Genomic DNA, 20351 nt, shown 5'->3' on the forward strand with positions numbered 1-20351 from the left:
GTTAAGGTGCAATTATGTGCAAAATAAATATAAAAAAGGCCAATTCAGCAGATTGAATACTTTTTTTTTAAAGGAAGAGCCTCACATAGAAAACAAAATAGTTACAGGTAGTCCTTGATTGTGATTCATTTAACAATTTTGGCAAGAAAGGTCATAAAAATGGAGCAAAACCCATTTAACAACTATCTTGCTTAGCAACAGAACTTCTGGGCTCACTTGCAGCCACAAGTCGAGAACTACTTTCAGTGTGATGGTAATGTCCACCAGTCAGGAGTCAAGAGCATAATTATTGCCATTATTTGCATTGCTGCCTATGTTATGTCATATGAATTGCATTTTTCCCACAATGCCACAGAGTGGCCTCCTTTCATATCCTAAGGCAGGGTTTTTCAACCTTTTCACCCATTGTACCACTTTTAGGATATGGCAACATCCGAGTACCACCAGTCGCCTAGCAGTGTCAAAAACTTGATGACCCCCCCCAAAAAGGGAAAAAGTGATGAAGTACAGGTAGTCCTCGACTTACAACAGTTCACTTAGTGACTGTTCAAAATTACAATGGCACTGAAAAAAGTGCCCCCCAAGTCATAGCCGACCAAGATACCTGCCTGCCCGCCCGGCGGTGCTCTTCCTCCCGTCCGAGGTTTTCATTGGTGTGAGCATTTCTGTTGAGGATTGGCAGCGGGGGTGGGGTGGGGGGGTGTTTGGTTTCTATTCCCCCCCTGCTGGGTGTTTGCAGCAGGTTTTGGTCACTTCACATGACCCTGGGACACTGTGACTGTCATAAATATGAATCAGTTGCCAAGCATCTGAATGTAAATCACAAGACCCTGGAGATGCTGCAACATTCCAGCTGATCGGTGCTTTTTCTGGGCTCAGAAGTGCCAGGATCAGCTCAAGCTGGAGACTGGCACTGATCCTGGCGCTTCCGCTGATCCCTGACAGCCCTGCAGCTCCAGCCGTCTCTTGCTCAGGCTTGTGGGGTGCTGCCACCGGTTCAGCTCATTCCCCTCCCCCGCTACCACTTTTCTAGGATGGTCGCGTACCACCTGCCAGGTGCCAATGTACCACAGGTGGTACCCGTACCACTGGTTGAAAAGCCCTGTCCTAAGGAACTGTCACAGGAAGAGACACTGTGTCCCATTTGAGTGAAAGAATCCAGACAAACAAAGAGAGGGCCTTCCCAGAGGAACTCCTTGCCTCATGAAAGATGGAAGACTCTTATTCTGTCTTTCAAAGGTTGGAAATTCCTTTAAATCCCTCCAGCTTTCGATTGCTTAATATCAGCTGCAAAGGGTAGATTTTTCCCTACGTTTTCTGCTGTTGCTCTACCATAGCTTAATTTTTAAATTGTATTTAATCTTCTGATATTGGGGTCCGGAATTGCCACAGGCCACTGAGTTGTGCCTAGGCACAATAAGAACCTGTAGAAATTAATTAGACCAAGTAGCCTCAGCCCTGAGAGCAGGGCTATTATTATTATGCAGCAGACAACTGTTGTAAAGTTGAAAAGCTGTTTCACCTGCTTGCTTGTAACCTGAGCTGAACGTTGCTCTATGCTTGCCTGCCTCCAAACGGGATTTAAGGCCGCCTCTGGAATATTAAAGATGGAGGCAAACACAGGTGTGTATCTTCTGATCTGCTCTCATTTGCATAGCAGGGCCTTGATAAATGAAATAGAGAATGGCCAGCCGGCCAAGTACAAAGAGATCAGAGTCTTGTGGTAAAGTGCATACTGGCTTAAGCCCCCTTCCCCACTTAGAAATGCTGTGTTCATTCATTGTTACTAACTGCACCATCTGTTCAATTGCACAGGTATGTGGTTTCTTCCACCCCGCTTGCCTTGCCAAGTTAGTATTTTAAGTGAAGCTCTGGGCAGTCCTCTTTTGTTTAAACCCTCCAGCAGCTGAAAAAACAAATCCTCAGTTGTGTTGACTGTGATCCAGACAAGATGGGGATGTTTAGATCTCATGATATCCAGGGATTGTAGCGTGGATCTTCAGTTGTGGTCCAGCAGCAGGGGAAGCTACCCACCTGCGCGCTTTGAATCACGAAGCTGAGGCCATTTGGAGCACCTTGCAGAAATTCATTGCGCAGATGTGCCAAATTAAAGTATCCCCAAAGATAATTAATTATCCAGCCTCTGTTTGAAGACACCCTTTAAGGGGAAGGGGGGGGAAACATAACTTTCTGAGGTCAGAGGTTCCACATTTTAAGAACTCTTGTTATTAGAAAATGTTTCCTACCATTCAGCTGGAATGTGCATTCCTGTAACTTAAATTCTTGTGTCCTGCACACTAGAAAGATAGAGAATAAGTCTTGACATCCAGGAATTTGGATGTAGCTGTTACATTCTCCTGCGGTTTTCTCTTTTCATAGCTAGACAGATCCAGTTTCTTCCATTTCTTTTCACTGAATTTTTATTTCCAGTTGCTTGTCCTACCTTGTAGCCCTTTGTCAAACCTGTTTTAGTTTTCTTCTATCCTGGTTACCTATGGTGCCCAGAATCAGACTTTTTATTTGAGGTGGAATCTGACCAAGACTATAACGGAAGAGCGATTTCTTCAGTTGATGCAGTCTGCTATTCAATTTGCCTTTTTTGCTGTCACATCATCCTGTTGACTCACATTTAATTTGTAATCAGCTACTATTCCAAATAAAGGGACGCGGTGGCTCAGTGGGTTAGGACGCTGAGCTTCTTGATCAGAAGGTCGGCAATTTGGCGGGTCAAATCCCGAGTGCCGCGTAGCAGAGTGAGCGCCCATTACTCGTCCCAGCTTCTGCCAACCTAGCAGTTCGAAAGCAGGTAAAAATGCAAGTAGAAAAATAGGGACCACTACAGTGGGAAGGTCACAGCGTTCCATGCGCCTTTGGCGTCTAGTCATGCCAGCCACATGACCACGGAGACGTCCTCGGACAAGCGCTGGCTCTTCAGCTTTGAAACGGAGATGAGCACCGGCCCCCTAGAGTCGGAAATGACTAGCACGCATGTGCAGTGGAACCTTTACCTTTTTACTATTCCAAAATATTTTCTATTTATCACCCATCCTGCATTTGATTTCCTATTCTTACTACTTCTTATTACTCATTTACCTATTCTAGTCACATTGGTGTTTGTTAATTTTTATTTTATTTTCACCCCATTTGTTGAAATTATCAAGATTATTTTGAATTTTGTTTTTTATCCGGTAGAACAAAACTGGCCTCATTTTGTTCATATGCTCATTTGATAAACATTTCCTTCATTTCCTTATCTAAGGCATCAATATAATGTTAAAGATTATAGGATCTAGGACTAAACAACCTATTGATATCTGCTCTTGTTTGATCCATGGATGAAAACTAATGAGGTCTGTATACAGATAGTCCTTGAATTACAACTATAATTGATTGTGGAGTTACTATTGATAGATAACCTTTAGATAGATAACCTTTATTGTCATTTTTTTCATATTGTAAGTCATGCTGGTCATTAAGTGGGTCTTGCAACCATGCCTCATTTTAAGACCATTTTTATGATAGTTGCAGAGTGAATGTAAGTGAACCCATTGTCCATAATGAGCCATTTTTCCAGAAACTGGAAGTAAATGCCAATGTTTTGCAAAACAAATGATGTAAATCCAGGTCATGTGACTGAGGGATATTGCATAACAGCCATAAAATGTGGGGCAGCTGCTGAGTTGCCAAATTGTGGATACCTGGATATTGTAACTTCAGGTCATAAGTACTATTTTTTGAGTTCATAGTAACTTCTAAAACTGGCTAAGTGACTGGCTGTTAAGTGACGACTTCTTGTACAAGTAGTCCTCAATTTACAACAGTTCGTTTAGTGACTGTTCAAAGTTACAACAGCACTGGAAAAAGTGACTTATGGCTGTTTTTCACACGATCATTACAGCCTCCCCATGGTCACACGATCAAAATTCAGATGCTTGGCAACGGACTCATATTTATGACCCTTGCAGTGTCCTGGGGTCATGTGATCACCTTTTGTGACCTTCTGACAAGCAAAGTCAATGGGGAAGCCAGATTCACATAACAACCGTGTTACTAACTGAATAACTGCAGTGATTAGATAGGTAGGTAGATAGATAAAATAGATAGATAGATAGATAGATAGATAGATAGATAGATAGATAGATAGATAGATAGATAGATAGATAGATAGATAGATAGATAGATAGATAATCTTTATTGTCTTTTTTTACTATGGACACAATGGCACACATTAAAAATGAAATTGCTTGCTCTCTAAGTGTACACATACACAACACATTTAAACATACTATATGCAACATGTATAGACCTACACCCTTACATATAAGTAACATACAATATTAATCATTTGCTTAGCAATTGTGGCAAGAAAATCATAAAATGGGGCAGAATTCACTGAACGGTCTCGCTTAGCGACAGAAATTTTGGGCTCAGTTGTGTTCATAAGTCAAGGACCACCTGTATATGAAAACTGAAAAGGGCCGACCTTTACAACCACTTCTTTAAATAGACAATATTTGATACCTGTCTAACTTAACACAGTTGATACACAGCAAAACTCAAAACTCAAACGTTTCAGTTAGCAACAGATATTTTAGGTTCAATTGTGGTCGTACGTTGGGGACTACCTGTACAGGAAGTAATCAACTTATAACCATTTCCTTAGTCATGGTTTGAAGTTACAACGGCACTGAAAAAAAGTAAATTATAACCCATTTTTCACACTTATGACTGTTGCAGCATTCCCATGATCAAGTTATCAACATTCGGATGCTTGTCAACTGACTCGTATTTATGACGGTTGCAGTGTCCCAGGGTCACGTGATCCCCTTTTGCGACCTTCTGACAAGCAAAGTCAATGGGGAAGCCAGATTCACTTAACAACCGTGTTACTAACTTAACAACGGCAATGATTCACTTAACAGCTGTGGCAAGAAGGTCGCAAAATGGGACAAAATGCACCGAACAAATTACTCATTGAGCAATATAAATTTTGGGCTCCGTTGTGGTTGTAAGTTGAGCACTTCCTGTACAAGCAGGATCTTACTTTCCCCAGTTTTTAACTGTGTGTGCCCTTTGCTTCCCAAAACTTTTCTTTTTTCAGCTTTCTCTACAAATTAAGGGGGGGAAACCCCTCTTTTTGCCTAATTTGTGGTCAGCAAAACAAACATTTCAGGTACATATTACCCAAGGAACATCTTGTGCTAAAGAGAAAATGCCAAGATGCAGAAGTTTTATTTTTCTTCAAATCTCTTAGAAGTAATCTTTGTGCATTTTTTAAAGGAAGGCTTGCTGTTTGTTTGCATAGCTTGTTAGAAACTATTCCATTAGAATAAAAATTTGAAAGTTGCTTAGGTTTATTATTAGTTTTTACTAAGTCTTTCATCTACTACTCATCAATATATGGTACCTTTTAGTTGTAAAGGCACATTGTATCTTGTGTAGCAAAAGTGTGTGATAATGTACTGTAACAGATATTTTCCGTCCCCGCCCAAAAGTAGACTAATATTATGACTTGATCTAAAGATGTTTATTTTTAAAAGTGCCTCTTGTATGGTGCGATCCAAGGTTCATATACTTTTGATCTCTATATTTTTTAGATTTTGCTTAGTTATTTCTTCCAGACTGCTGAGAAAGTATATATTTATAGCTCTAAGGCTCCCCAAACCACATCCCAATTTATTATTATTATTTTAAAAAGTGTGCTTCAAAGCTGAGAGGGCTTTAACCGTGGCCAGAAAAAAAAAATCTGAAGGTGACCTACTGGGGTATGGCCGAGTGTCCATTTTGGTGTCTTAAAATAAAATCTTTAAAATGTCACCTTTTAATCTATCTATCAAAACGTCACAAAGAAATTGGACTCAGTTCTGGAAAACGATTAATGATCAGAATTATCATGTCGCTTCCTGATTTGTTTTATTTTGTTTTTGGATAGTTTAAAAATATCCTCTCTCCAAAATGCACATGTTAGCTGTCTTGTCATTTATACCATGTAAGTATCTTTTAATGAGAATTCCTTCCAGGAATGGTATCTATATTATAGACAACTGTGGTGGTATCCTGTTTTATGTAACAATTATTTTTCTGAATCATGCCAGATTGCTAACCCAACATTCTGTTTCCAGTAAGGATAAGTCAAAATTTTGTGGTTTGGCAGCTTCAATGGCAGGGGAGGGGGAAGTGAACATGAAAAACAGTTTCCCCTTGTTGCTTATATCCAGTCATCGGTTTATTTCGGGGGCAAATTTGTATTTGGGAATGTCTTAGTTATAGTAGCATTGCTTGTATGCTTATACAGGTAGTCCTTGACCCACAATTGGGCCCAAAATTTCTGTTGCTAAGTGAGACATCTGTTAAGTGAGTTTTGTTCCATTTTACAACCTTTCTTACAATAGAATAGAGCGGGAAGGGACCTTGGAGGTCTTCTAGTCCAGCCCCCTGCTCAAGGAGGAGAACCTATACTGTCTCAGACAGGTGAATGTCCAGTCTCTTCTTAAAAATCTCCAGTGATGGAGCGCCCACGATTTCCGGTTGATTGTCCTCACTGTCAGGAAGTTTCTCCTTAGTTCCAAGTTGCTTCTCTCTTTGATCAGTTTCCAACCATTGATTTTCGCCCTGCCCTCTGGTGCTTTGGAGAATAATTTGACCCCCTCTTCTTTGGGGCAGCCCCTCAAATACCGGAAGACTGCTATCATGTCTCCCCGATTTCTTCTTTTCTTTAGACTAGCCAAACTCAAGTCCCGCAGCCGTTCTTCATATGTTTTAGTCTCCAAGCCTTGGATCATCTTACTTGCTCTTCTCTGAACTTTTTCCAAACTCTCAAAGTCCTTTTTGTGATACGGTGACCAAAATTGGCTGCAGTATTCTTGCCACAGTTGTTAAATTTTATTTATTTTTTATTTTTTAAATTTTAATTCCATTTATATCCCGCCCTTCTCCGAAGACTCAGGGCGGCTTACAAGCTTAGCAGTATGAATCACTGCAGTTGTTAAGTTAGTGACACAGTTGTCAAGTGAGTCTGCCTTTCCCCCCCGCCCCCCCCCATTGATTTTGCTCGTCGGAAGGTCACAAAAGGGGATCCGAGGACCCCGGGACACTGAAACGGTCGTAAATATGCGTCAGTTGCCAAGCAACTGAATTTTGATCCCGTAACCATGGGGATGATGCAATGGTTGTTAAGTGAGGAAAGACTGCCATAAGTCACTCATTGCGACTTCAAACGGCCACTAAACGAATGGTTGTGAGTTGAGGATTATCAGTATTGATTTTAAGGATTGCTTGTGTTTTTTACCTCATTTGGTTAATTTCTAAGGCTGCTCAGTTGCTAACTCTTCTGGGCAACTTATTTAATCACTTTAAAAGACTACGGAAATTACAATAACAAACAAACTACAAACACGTACTTCTTGAATTATATGTAGATGGTTTTGGAAATAAGTGGGCATTGTACTTTTTTTTTTTTGGATGAAATATACTACACTACAGAACTAAAAGGATATTCCTCCGTCGTCAAGGAAACAATTGTGCGAGAAACTAATTTTTCTTTTTTATATTTGAATAATCATTTTTTTCCCCAGAAAACCTGCTAGGACTGCACATACCATTTTATGGGCTGAATTCCTGCTGTGAAAGGAGCTGGATTTAATATTAATAACTCAATTGCACAATTGCTGGGTGCCTCTATGTGTGTGTGTGTGTGTGTGTGTGTGTGTGTGTGAGAGAGAGAGAGAGAGAGAGAGAGAGAGAGAGAGGGAGGGAGGGAGGGAGGGAGGGAGGGAGGGAGGGAGAGAGAGAGAGAGAGAGAGAGGGAGGGAGAGAGAGAGAGAGAGAGGGAGGGAGGGAGGGAGGGAGAGAGAGAGAGAGAGAAGAAACTAGTGGTATTTGCTTTTAAAAACTTTGCCTTTTCTCCTTTTTTCCTCTGATTATTTGCATGCAAGGAAGAATAAAAAAAAAAACCCTCTTCCCTTTGAAAGCAAACAATGCGACTGTAGCATTTTTTTTAAAATGAAGTTAGCCTAGAGCTGATAAAGTAACCTTTTAAAATTTTGTGAATATTGGAGAAATGACAGGACCACATTGCTGTTAGCTTGCTGTTAACTGTTTGTAAGGCGGTTGCCAATATTATGTCAGGTGTAGATTTCTCCTTGTCAGCCAAGTCTGTGATAACCATGGAAACTATTCAAATAAAGTACATAAGCAGCTGGAGTATTTTGAAAAAAACAACCCCCCCCCCCAAAAAAGAAAAAAAAAATATACCAGTCCTGACTTCATAACAATTTTACGTATGAAGTTGTAAATGTAGTTTTCACAATTACCGTTCATTTGATTAAAGAATGAAGTAGATAGGATTAAGCCCCTTGAAAAGTATTTCCTGCACATTAGATTATGTAAGTAACAATCAAAAGTTTCCAAGCCCTTTTCTCAATTGAACCTGGGCCAAAAAAATGTCAAATGGTAAGAGTTTAACTTTCTTTTCAAAAGTAACTTCTACATTCAAGGTGCCCTGTTTAAAAACTTCAATGGAAAACACAGCTTGCAGCAACTGGCAGGGTCAAATTCGCTGGGATGAAGTTAGTCCCAGAGTGAATTTTTAGAAGATAAGTGTGATTTCAAAAAATAAGTGTAATTGTTTCATCAAACGTGAGAGAAACAGTTATTGGGCAGTGCATGTTTGGTTGAAGAAACACATACAGATAGTCCTCCACTAAGAGCCGTTCATTTAATGACCGTTCAAAGTCACAATGGCACTGAAAATGTCCGTTTTTCACACTTACGACCTTTGCAGGTGATCAAAAATCACAGGCTTGGTAACTGACTCATATTTATGACAGTTGCAGCGTCCTAAGGTTATATGATCACCTTTAGCGACCTTCTGACATGCAAAGTCAATGGGAGCTTAAATGGACTCCAGAAGATGGTAGAGGACAGGAAGGCCTGGAGGAACGTTGTCCATAGGGTCGCGATGGGTCGGACACGACTTCGCAGCTAACAACAACAATTAACGACCTTCTGACATGCAAAGTCAATGGGAAGCCAGATTCATCTAACAACCGTGTTACTAACACCCTTGTTAATACTAAGTGCCTTTACAACTTCGGTCACTAAATGAACTGTTCTAAACCAGGGACTACTTGTGATAGATAGATAGATAGATAGATAGATAGATAGATAGATAGATAGATAGATGATTGATAGATGATTGATAGATAGATGAATGATAGACAGATGATAGTGTTGTGATTCAGGGTCAGCCTGTGGGTTCGGCAGTTGGGTCGGATGACTCAGAGGAGGAGGAGGAGGGGGGTGTTGAAGAGCTTGATGAGAGTCCTCAGCCAGGCCCCTCTCATCTGGTCACGACGCAGACCCAGCTGTGTGAGCCTGACAGCGTGGATGAAGATGACCCGCAGCTGGCCCTGTTCAAGGACGCCCGACGCAGGAGGCAGTCAATCAGGAGTAAACAGAGGAAGGCAATGGGGCTCCTCGGAAGGAGGCAGAGAGAAGCCACACCCTGAACTGTATATAAGGGGGAATGCGTGGGAGGGCTGGTTTGCTGAAGGCAACCGCTTGAAAAGCTCCTGTTTCTTGGTTTGTGTCTTGTTCTATTTGTTTTTGTAGCAATAAATTTGGCAGGCGTAATTCCAGCCTCTTGCCTTCTTGTAAAAGGGGTTGTCCCTGCCTTTTCTGCACGGCCGGTAGCAGGCTGGTACAGAACAGATAGCTTAGATAATATATAATAGATAGAGAGACAGAGATAAAGAGATAGATGATAGATAAAGAGAGAGAGATGATAGATAATAGATAGATAATAGATAGATGATAGATGATTGATAGGTAGATGATAGCTTAGATATATAATATATAATAGAGAGACAGAGATAAAGAGATAGATGATAGATAAAGAGAGAGAGATGATAGATAATAGATAGATAATAGATGATTGATGATTGATAGGTAGATGATGGCTTAGATAGATGATATATAATAGAGAGATAGAGATAGAGAGATAAAGAGAGGGAGATGATAGATAATAGGTGGGTGGGTGGGAGGAAGGAAGGAAGGAAAGCTCATTAAAAAGCAATCACTTTGGCAGTGACTGATATTGAAAGTAAAAGAAACAGCTCCAGTTCTCCTTTTCCCAGTTCATCTGTAAGTCTTTCGAAGTCCCATGTCACAGCAGTTGATAATTCTAGCAGATTTGGCTTGTGAGTTTTGTTTTCCATCCGGCCAACCACAGATCTCCAGCAGAGTGCAAAAGGTGGTTCTCGGCTTCTACGTCTGTGCCCTGCTGATCTCATTTGAAGATCAGTAATGAATACCTACGGCCTAGGGGGTGAGGACTGTTTCAGAACTGTTCCTCTAGAAGCTGGAAATATATCACAGGATCTCTTTGTAAAAGTAAATTGCATTTTTTTAAAAAAAAAAAGCTGTGGAAATGCTTGTGGAAACCAGTACAGATAGTCTTTGATTTACAACCACAACCGAGCCTCAAATTTCCATTGCTAGGCAAGACGGTTGTTAAGCGAATCAGTGCAGTTTATTAAGCCAGTAACACGGCTGTTAAGTGAATCTGGCTTTCACATTGACTTTGCTAGTCAGAAGGTTACAAAAGGTGACCATGTGATCCCAGGACACCGCAGCTGTCATAAATACACAACAGTTGACGAGTGTTTGAATTTTGATCACTTGACCACGGGGATGGTCATAAGTGTGAGAAACGGTCAGAAGTTCACATTTTTCAGTGTTGTTATAACTTTGAATGGTAGCTAAATGAATTGTTGAAAATCAAGAACTACCTGTATGCATACATCAGTAATTTAAGACATGCAAAGACGAAATTGCAAAGACGAAATTGACTAAGACGTGAGTTGATCAGTCATGTCTGGAGTTTTTCCATGTAGCATTAACTGAGGGTCATTTTTGTGGTGTCTTTTTTGTGCTAGCGCAGTCTGTAAATATGTGCTATAGCTCCTCTTCCTCCCCTTAATTTCCTCACCACATAACAAAGAAATTCGGACCTTGCAAATTAAGTCAGTCTCGGTTCAGGCTAATTGTGTGTACAATTGTTAGGCAAAAATATTTGTGGTAAGTGTTCTTGAATATGTCAAAATCTCACCTGCCACAACTGAAATGTTTAACTCCGACTAAATTGTACGTGTGTGTTTGAACACTTTATGCACATACAGGCATGCACACACCATTCCTTGAGGCCTCAGGGTTAGTTTTCTAAAATTCACATAAAGCAGTGTCTTCTTTTGTTTCTTGTCTTGTCTTTCTTGTCTTTCTTGTCTACAATCAGCTTAAATAATAAAGCTGATTGTATTTTTCTGTATAGTTCTTCACGGCTTGGGACTTGATAATTGTACCTCCAGTCAAAATTGACCCAGCTGCCTAGATCCTTTGCAGGGGCTCTCCAAATTTGGCAACTTCATCCTAAAGGTGCTTTTCCAAAAGGCAACTGGAGTTTGATTTTCCTTGAAGATGTTTCATTTCTTATCCAAGAAGCTTCTTCAGTTCTGACTGGATGGTGAAGAATGGAAGGATTTACATTCCTTGAAATCATCTCGTTGTTGGCCCTCTTTCTGAGAAACACTGTTTGGATGAGAAGCGAAACATCTTCAAGAAAAAAAATATATGTCCAGTTGCCTTTTGAAAAAGCACCTTTGGGATTACTTTATATATCTTTTATATGAAAAGTGGGAAAGTGGATAAATAGTAGAGGAAACAAAATAACCATCGGTAGCTTCCATCATTTGTGAATCCTGTCATCAGCAGCCTAAGTCTTATACATAATATAATTCTGATCCTTGAACGTACTCCAGAGAATCTGAGAAGACTTCTCCAAAGTTATCCGGGTCCCGTCCACATATTCCTTGTGATCTATTGCTCTTACTGAAGTTCTTATCTACTTAACTAACTACCTTCTATTTGAGATGAATCTGATGAATGTGGAGGTTTTATAAGGATTTTGTCCTAATAAAGAAATTGAATCCTAGCCAAACAGAATTAGTGGAATGCAAAGTTAGCTGAAGCAGCATGGGATAGATAAGCAAATGGCTATTAAGCTTACACAGATGCAAGGGGTGCCGTTGGTTTGTGGTGGAGCTGAATGCCATGCCGCAAAACAACCGTGTTATAGATAACGGGGCAAACCTGGCAGTAGTTTGCTGTGAAAATGCCACTGTTAGGCACGGGGGCAAAGGTAAACTTTTAGGGGATTTTTCCATTTAGAAATAGGTAAATGACCAAATGTGAATTAGTCAATGTAAATTTCTTGGGTGAAATCGACTGTATGTGCTTTCTTGTATGTGTACAGGTGATCAATCAACCAGAATAGAGCTGGAAGGGACTTGGAGGTCTTCTAGCCCAACCCCCTGCTCAAATAAGAGACCCTATACCAGGGGTAGGCAACCTTGGCTCTTTTATGACTCGTGGACTTCAACTCCCAGAATTCCTGAGCCAGCCATGCTGAGGGGAAAGGGAGAGTTTCCAAGCTGAGCCATGCTGGCTCAGGAATTCTGGGAGTTGAAGTCCACGAGTCATAAAAGAGCCAAGGTTGCCTACCCCTGCCCTCTACCATTTCAGACAAATAGTTTCCAGTCTCCTCTTAAAAACCTCCAGTGATGAAGCACCCACAACTTCTGATGGCAAGCTGTTCCACTGGTTAATTGTCCTCCAATGATGGTTGTGTCCGACTCTTGGCGATTCTATGGGCCAGGTCTCTTCACGTCTCCTGATCTTGCACTACTTCTCTGAGTTGTTCTGTGCTGTGGCTGGTGTCAGCTTTGAGGGTGTCCAACCACCCTGTTCTTTAGCGGCCTGGTTTCCTTTTAAAAATGGAATTCGAAATGGTCAGTTGCTATTTCAGATGAAACAAACATACATTTTTTTTAACTAAGCGTTAGTGGACTTTGCTACCCAAACTCATCTTGAAGAAACTTATGGGCCAAACTTTCTGGAACTCTTTAGAAAGATCTGTCCTTTCCTTCACAAAGCAAGTTTATTTAATGGTTTTTAAAAATATTTTTATTTTCTAGAATAGTTTAAGGTGGGGCATGTAAACCGATAAGTCAATAACTTGGGTGACCTGATCAGTTGTTTTCTAAGTGCACCTTACAAAATCTTAATTAGAAGCAATAGGGATTAAGTTTATTGATCAAGCATATCTAGAAAAGCTCTTTTAATCGATGGTTCCACATATTACAGTAAGCACTTCTTTGTTTTAATCCTAATGTTTGACTAAGCCACAGTTGGTTGAGTTCGCATAGTAACCATAATGGCTAGGCATATGCCAGAAACAATCTTATGGCTTCATGCAACATGAAAACCAAATTTGTTAACTTGGTTTGGAATCCTGGCGTTGATACATCTAATCAAATTTCATTTTCCTATAGGGGGTTGTTTGGATCAAGACGAAAGCAAAATAAACAACCTGCTCTGCTTTTTCATTTCTAGAATTTTGTCAAGTGCTGGGAAAGAGCTGAAAGATAATTTTCTGAAAGCCTTGGCAGAGAGGGAGGAAGCCAACCGTAATGGGAAAATGTCTGTGAGTAAATTTGAAAATTTTTATAAGCGATGTATGATGAATACCTACCATTCAGACATTGGAATTATGAAACTGTCAATATGAGATTGTAAAATCGGACAATATTTCTGAACACATCTGCATAGGAATACATACATGTCAAAATCATATGTGCAACTTCAGAAATGGACAGGAAATAGCTTGGGTTCTATTAAAATAGCCTAGTGGCTTTGTGATAAATAGGGACGCGTTTCTAACTCCCCTTGATATAAACCCTACCAACAGTATAGTATATTTTTGCTACCTAAATTTGGCTCTTGGAAGGAAGAAAACAAGCATCACCAGGAATGCAGCTTCGTGAGAAGAGTCCTCGAGTTACAACCATTCATTTAATGGTTGTAAGTTACGAAGTTACAACGGCGCTGAAAAAACTGATTTATGACCATTTTTCATTCTTATGGCCATTGCAGCATCTCCGTGGTCATGTGATCAACAGTCAGATCCTTGGCAACTCACATGTATGTAGAACAGTTGCAGTGTCCCAGGGTCACGTGATCCTCTTTTGTGACCTTCTGACAAGCAAAGTTAGTGAAGAAGCCACAATCAACTAACAGCAGTGTTACAGCTGCAGCGATTCACTTAACAACTGTGGCAAGAAAGGTCGTAAAATGGAGCAAAGCTCAGTTGTGGCTATAAGTCAAGGACTACCTGTATGTGCGGGTGTGTTTTTGTGCTGTAATCCAGCCTTTAGAGACTCTGCTTAGAGATTTTGCATATTCATACGCATTGTATTTATTCTGCTCATGGTTCCAACTGGTGTATCGTTGGGCCTCATTAAAACCCAAACCAAAATAGATCAATCAGTCAAATTTGAATTCTGCCCATTTGTACTTTAAATAATTCATGAAGACTACTTTCACATTTTCTACATGTACTTTCTTTTTTTAATTTTTATTTTATTTTATTCACTTACAATATAAAATACGAAAATAAAAAAGCAAGCATAATAGGGGACAAAGGAAGGGGAAGGGAAAAAGAGAAGCGTAGGAAAGAGTGGGGAGGAAAAAAAGGTGTTGACTTCCTACTGTTGCAGTAAAATAAGGCATTAACATCAAACCTCAACTTTTTGCATTTCTATAGTAGTATGAACTAGTTACAGGGACGCAGTGGCTCAGTGGGTTAGGACGCTGAGCTTGTCGATCAGAAGGTCGGCAGTTTGGCGGGTTGAATCCCGAGTGCCGCTTAACAGAGTGAGCGCCTGTTACTCATCCCAGCTTCTGCCAACCTAGCAGTTCGAAAGCACGTAAAAATGCAAGTAGAAAAATAGGGACCACGACGGTGGGAAGGTAACAGCATTCCGTGTGCCTTTGGCGTCTAGTCATGCCGGCCACATGACCACGGAGACGTCCTCGGACAAGCGCTGGCTCTTCGGCTTTGAAACGGAGATGAGCACCGGCCCCTAGAGTTGGAAACGACTAGCACGCATGTGCAGGGGGAACCTTTACCTTTACCTTTATGAACTAGTTGTTTCTATATCAACAAATAAATCTAATTGGTAAAACCCAAAATCAAAGTATCATTTTTTTCCTACCTCAAGCACAATGTCCAGAAGCGGTTTCCAAGTAGAAACAAAAGTACTTATATTCTTTTCTTTTATCAAAACAGTCGATTTAGCCATCTCTGCTAATTCCATCAACTTTTGTAGCCCTTCGTCCATGGTGGGAATCAAAACTTCCTTCCATTTTTGAGCATAGAATAGTCTTGCTGCCGTCAACATATATTGTATAAAATCAGAATTCCATTTTTCCCCCAAGTCTTTTTCCATTAAACCCAGAAGAAAGGTTTCTGGTTTAATCTTTATATTCATTTTAAGAATTTTCTGCATTAAAATATGAATCCTCCTCCAACATTTCTTTGTTTTATCACAGGTCCACCATAAATGATCAATGATTCAAATTATATTCACACTGATTTTTCAGTCTCGTTTCCTAGAACAAACCTGGCACACAACTTTCATGTACAGGCAGTCCTCGACGTACGACCACAACTGAGCCCAAAATTTATGTTGCTAGGCGAGGGAGGCACTTATTGAGTGAGTTTGGCCCCATTTTATGACTTTTCTTGCCACAGTTGTTAAGTGAATCAGGGCAGTTGTTAAGTTAGTAACATGGTTGTTAAGTGACTCTGGCTTCCCCGCTGACATTGCTTGTCAGAAGGTCGCAAAAGGGGATCACGTGACCTCGGACATTGCAACCGTCATAAATACGAGTCAGTTGCCAAGCATCTGAATTTTGATCATGTGGCCATGGGGATGCTGCAGCTGTCGTAAGTGTGAAAAACGGCCATAAGTCACTTTTTCCAGTGCAGTTGTAATTTTGAACTCTCACTAAAGGAACTATTTAAGTCAAGGGCTACCGGCAGTGATAAAAGGGGTAAATTGTTCTCTAATGGAATTGTGTAAATGGAACAGAATAGATTACAACGTGGATTATTAGTAACATGTGAGAATAAACAAGCATTCATCTTCCATACATTGCGATAGATTCAGCAACCTCGTAGTCTAGAAATTACCTGAAAAACCAAGCTAATCCGATGTTTTCACATTGCCTATTTTCATCTGTTGATATAAGATTTTTTATAATTAGTCTCGGCATGATTAATTTTAGTTAGGAAGTGGAACAAGGAGCCTCCGGCAAAGAGAATGGAAGTAAAAATAACAGTGATGGAATTTAGGATTAAACCAAATTGAGAGAATGCTGGAAGGAGCATTTTAGAGATTTGCGTGGTAAGGATTGTGATAGTAGAACTGAGACTAATGTTGTAAATATTAGGATTAAAGAAAAAACTCGATGAAAGGAGGGTTATGCATGCTGCGACAAATCCTGAAAGGTAATAAGGCTGCAGAATGTGGAAGGTATAGCTGGAGAAATGTTAAAATACAGGTAGTCCTCAACTTACAACCACCACTGAGCCCAACGTTTCCTTGCTAAGTAAGACACTTGTTAAGCTAGTTTTGCCCCATTTTACGATCTTTCTTCCTTCCGTTGTTCAGCACATCACTGCAGGTAAGTTAGTAGCATAGTTATAAAGTGAATCTGGTTTTCCCATTGAGTTTGCTTGTCAGAAGGTCGCAAAAGGTGATTACATGACCCCGGGACACTGCAACTGTCACAAATACATGCCAGTTGCCAAGCTGCAAAGGTCGCAAGTGTGGAAACCAGTCCTAAATCACTTTTTTCAGTGCTGTTATAACTTTGAATAGTCACCAAACAAATGGTGGTAAGTGAAGGACTGCCTATGAGGAAGCCACTTGCTCAAAACCTTCTTTTTCGAACAAGCTGGCCTGGTCTGATGGGATGGGTTGGGTTTTTATAAATAGTTTTAATTTTAATATGTATTAATTTATGGGCATAATGGTTTAATGGCTTTTTAATTTTTGTATTCTGTTTTTTATTATGTATTGCCCTGTTCACTGCCCTGAGTCCTTCGGGAGAAGGGCGGTATACAAATTAAATTATTAAATTAAAATTAAATTAAATTAAATTAAGGAGTATAATAATAATAATAATAATAATAATAATAATAATAATAATAATAATAATAATAATAATAATAATAATAATAATAATAATAATAATAATAATAATAATAATTTTATTTATTTTTGGGACTTATATGCCGCCCTATCTCCCGAAGGACTCAGGGTGGCTAACAACAATAAAATACAGCAATACAAAAGTTAAAAAGAATTAAATTAATAGCCCCAATAAAATAAATTAAAATTAAAATTAAAAATTAAAAAAACATTTAAAATAATAATAATAATAATAATAATAATAATAATAATAATGATGATGATGATGATGATGATGATGATGATGATGATGATGATGATGATGATGGAAGGGACCTTGGAGGTCATCTAGTCCAACCCCCTGCTCAGGCAGGAAACCCTATACCATTTCAGACAAGTAGCTGTCCAGTCTCTTCTTAAAAACTTGCAGTGTTGGAGCATTCACAACTTCTAGAGGCAGGTTGTTCCACTGGTTAATTGTTCTAACTGTCAGGAAGTTTCTCCTTAGTTCTAAGTTGCTTCTCTCCTTGATTAGTTTGCATCCGTCGTTTCTTGTCCTGCCTTCAGGTGCTTTGGAGAATAGCTTGACTCCCTCTTCTTAGTGGCAGCCCCTGAGATATTGGAAGTATCTGGGTAGCTTCTTTAATATCGGTATGAAAACAACGTATTGCCTGATGATTGGAAGAATGCCATTATAACTTTGAATGATCATGAAACCAATGGTAGTAAGTCAAAGAACATCTGCGTATAACGGATAAAAAGCATGCGTGAGAATAAATGGAATGCTTACTGAATGATATGGAAGAGGACACAGAGTAATGAAAGAAAGTGTGATGTCTCTTGGGGTTTTTTTAAACGGGTCCCCAAGCCCCAATCTGTGGACCAGCAACGGGCCGTGGCTTGCCAGAAACTGGGACTTGCAAACAAGCAAAGCCTCATCCGTGGGATGCAGGTAGTACATGAAACCACGCTCTGCGGAAAAACCTCTCTCCACGGAACTGGTCTCTGGTGCCCAAAGGGTTGGGGGCCGCTGTTTTAAAATGTTTTATGGCTAAATATATAAAGAACGCCTGCAGTCAATTTACATGTGTCTTTGTTAGATGTGTGCAAGTTACTTGCACTTTTGTACGCTGGCGAAGCCACGTTGACGAAGAGCCCAAATGGTTTTGCAGTCAGTGGTATAATATTTGATGAGTGATAGAACTGAAAATGTCTCAGAAACCTAGGGAGCTGCGTTTGACAGAGAATGAATGATTGGTTATAGATTATTTTTCCATGGTGAAAAACTACAACGAGTTGACGAACTTCTGTACTTTGGCAGAATGTTAACTCAACAGGGGAAAATGGGTAGGAAAAGCTTAAGACTTGCAAATGTTGGCAGGAAGGTGGTGAAAAATGTTTGATCTGTTGCCAAGAATTAATATTTGTTAGTAGAAGGGGAAATCATGTCTGTACATTTCCCCCCATTTACTTTTACAGAAATCAAATTGTATATACTGGGAGAAACATGAAAGTAAGTTTGCTGCAATGGGAACAGAATACTCTTGATGTGTGTAGTAGTCACATAGGGTAAAAACTACCTTAGCGCTGAATGAAAGTGGATTTGAATGCAAAAGCGAATAAGCAGTACGAACACCATATTTTGAGGTGGCTTGACTATATCAAGAGAATAAAAGTGGAACAAATTGGACAACAAATATGCAAAGATGCAGGGCTTTTTTTCTCATAGAACGCCTGGAACGGAGTTCCGGCACCTTTTTTGGATGGAACCTTGTAGGGTAGGCAAGGTGGGTTGTATGACGTGTGAGTTCCGGCACCTTTTTCTTTTACAAAAAAAGCACTGCAAAGATGGAATGAATTGATTGAGATGAATGGGAAGGCTGAGAAGATTGTCTTTTGGTGGATTTAATGAGGTCTCAAAAAGACAGATGTTAGGAATTTAAAAAGAAAGTAAGCAATGTATGAAGACAATGTTAACATATAGCTATATTATTAGCATGGGCAGAAAAATATGGGGAGACTCAGTGAATGGTGCCGAACTACCCGAATTTTATCTATTTTTCTTTTACGTGTTCTTATCTCAGGGCTTTAATTTCTTTGGTTTACATTGCTTATCCTAAAAAGAATAATGTGATGGGTATTTGCAGATGGATGTAATTAGTCTTTTTCAATCTCAAGAGTTAATAAAATGCCAGTGGAATCTTTGGTTGACATCACATCTAGCTTTTCATTTCTTAGTTTGACCGGTTAATGAATTTGTATGGCAGTAAGATCAAAGGCAGAAAATTACCAATGATATTGCTTGAATGTTTAGGAAATAATCTAAATTAAATCTTCTGTGCGCTTAACCACAACTATAATTAAAAGATTAGTCTGAGCTTGGGTAGGTAGAGATAGATATAATCCTTGATACTGTATAAACAGTGGCTACATTAAAATGCCGGGGACTATTTTGTAGCATTTCCAGTGTGTTAGATATAGTTGCTGAATTGTGAGTTCTACTTTCAGAGATACAGAATGGAAATGATCGTCCTTCAGATGCTTTTCGAATTCAAAATATTTGGCATCTTTTGAAAAAGTTGCCCCTTTGACTCTTTGCTGGGACCCATCATCTCAGGAGATGGTAGTTAAATATTTATCGATTTCTTTTAAAAAAAATAAATCTCATTTTTTAAAATGCTAGTTCAGCAGCTTATTGTGTTGAAGAGGTACAGCATTAAATGCCTGCTCAGCAAAGAGCCTAAAATAAAGTAATCATATAAAATCCTAGCGTTGTCATCTAACAGTCTAATTTTAAAATTCGAATTCATAGGAAATGCCTTCTTTTGTTTCCATTAAAAATAAATATATGTTGGGGTAAACATCCCTACAATTATTAAATAAAAGAATCTATTGTATACCCTAATATTTAAAAAATAATGGGAGAGGGTGTTGTAGTAAGACAAACGGTTGGTATGGTAAAGAATCAAAAATTAAGAGTGCAGTTTATTATACTACATGGTATATCCAAAATCTACTTTATTTAAGTTATTCCCAAATAATATGTGGTCTAATCAAACGATTAACACAGAGGTCTTCAAACTTGGCCCTTTTAGGACTTGTGGACTTCAACTCCCAGAATTCCTTAGACAGCGTGCCTGGCTGAGGAATTCTGGGAGTTGAAGTCCACAAGTCATAAAAGGGCCAGGTTTGAAGACCCCTGGATTAACACAAACATACCGTAGATAGCCAGAAGAGAAACATTTCACAAATACCTTT

The 20351-nt window shown here is 39.5% G+C and overlaps 1 protein-coding gene across 1 annotated transcript in view; it reads left to right on the forward strand.

Annotated features, from left to right (window-relative positions):
• The window catches only part of CFAP299 (cilia and flagella associated protein 299), a gene marked incomplete at its 5' end in the record, with an annotated part of 309849 nt that overhangs the window by 62857 nt on the left and 226641 nt on the right, over positions 1-20351 (forward strand). The window contains one exon of the mRNA XM_081332760.1: positions 13450-13540. Within this exon, the coding sequence (XP_081188886.1) occupies positions 13450-13540 (91 nt within the window). The remainder of the gene's footprint in view (positions 1-13449; positions 13541-20351) is intronic.

The sequence above is a fragment of the Vipera berus genome, assembly GCF_964194415.1.
Source record: "Vipera berus genome assembly, chromosome: 7".
Lineage (NCBI taxonomy): Eukaryota > Metazoa > Chordata > Lepidosauria > Squamata > Viperidae > Vipera > Vipera berus.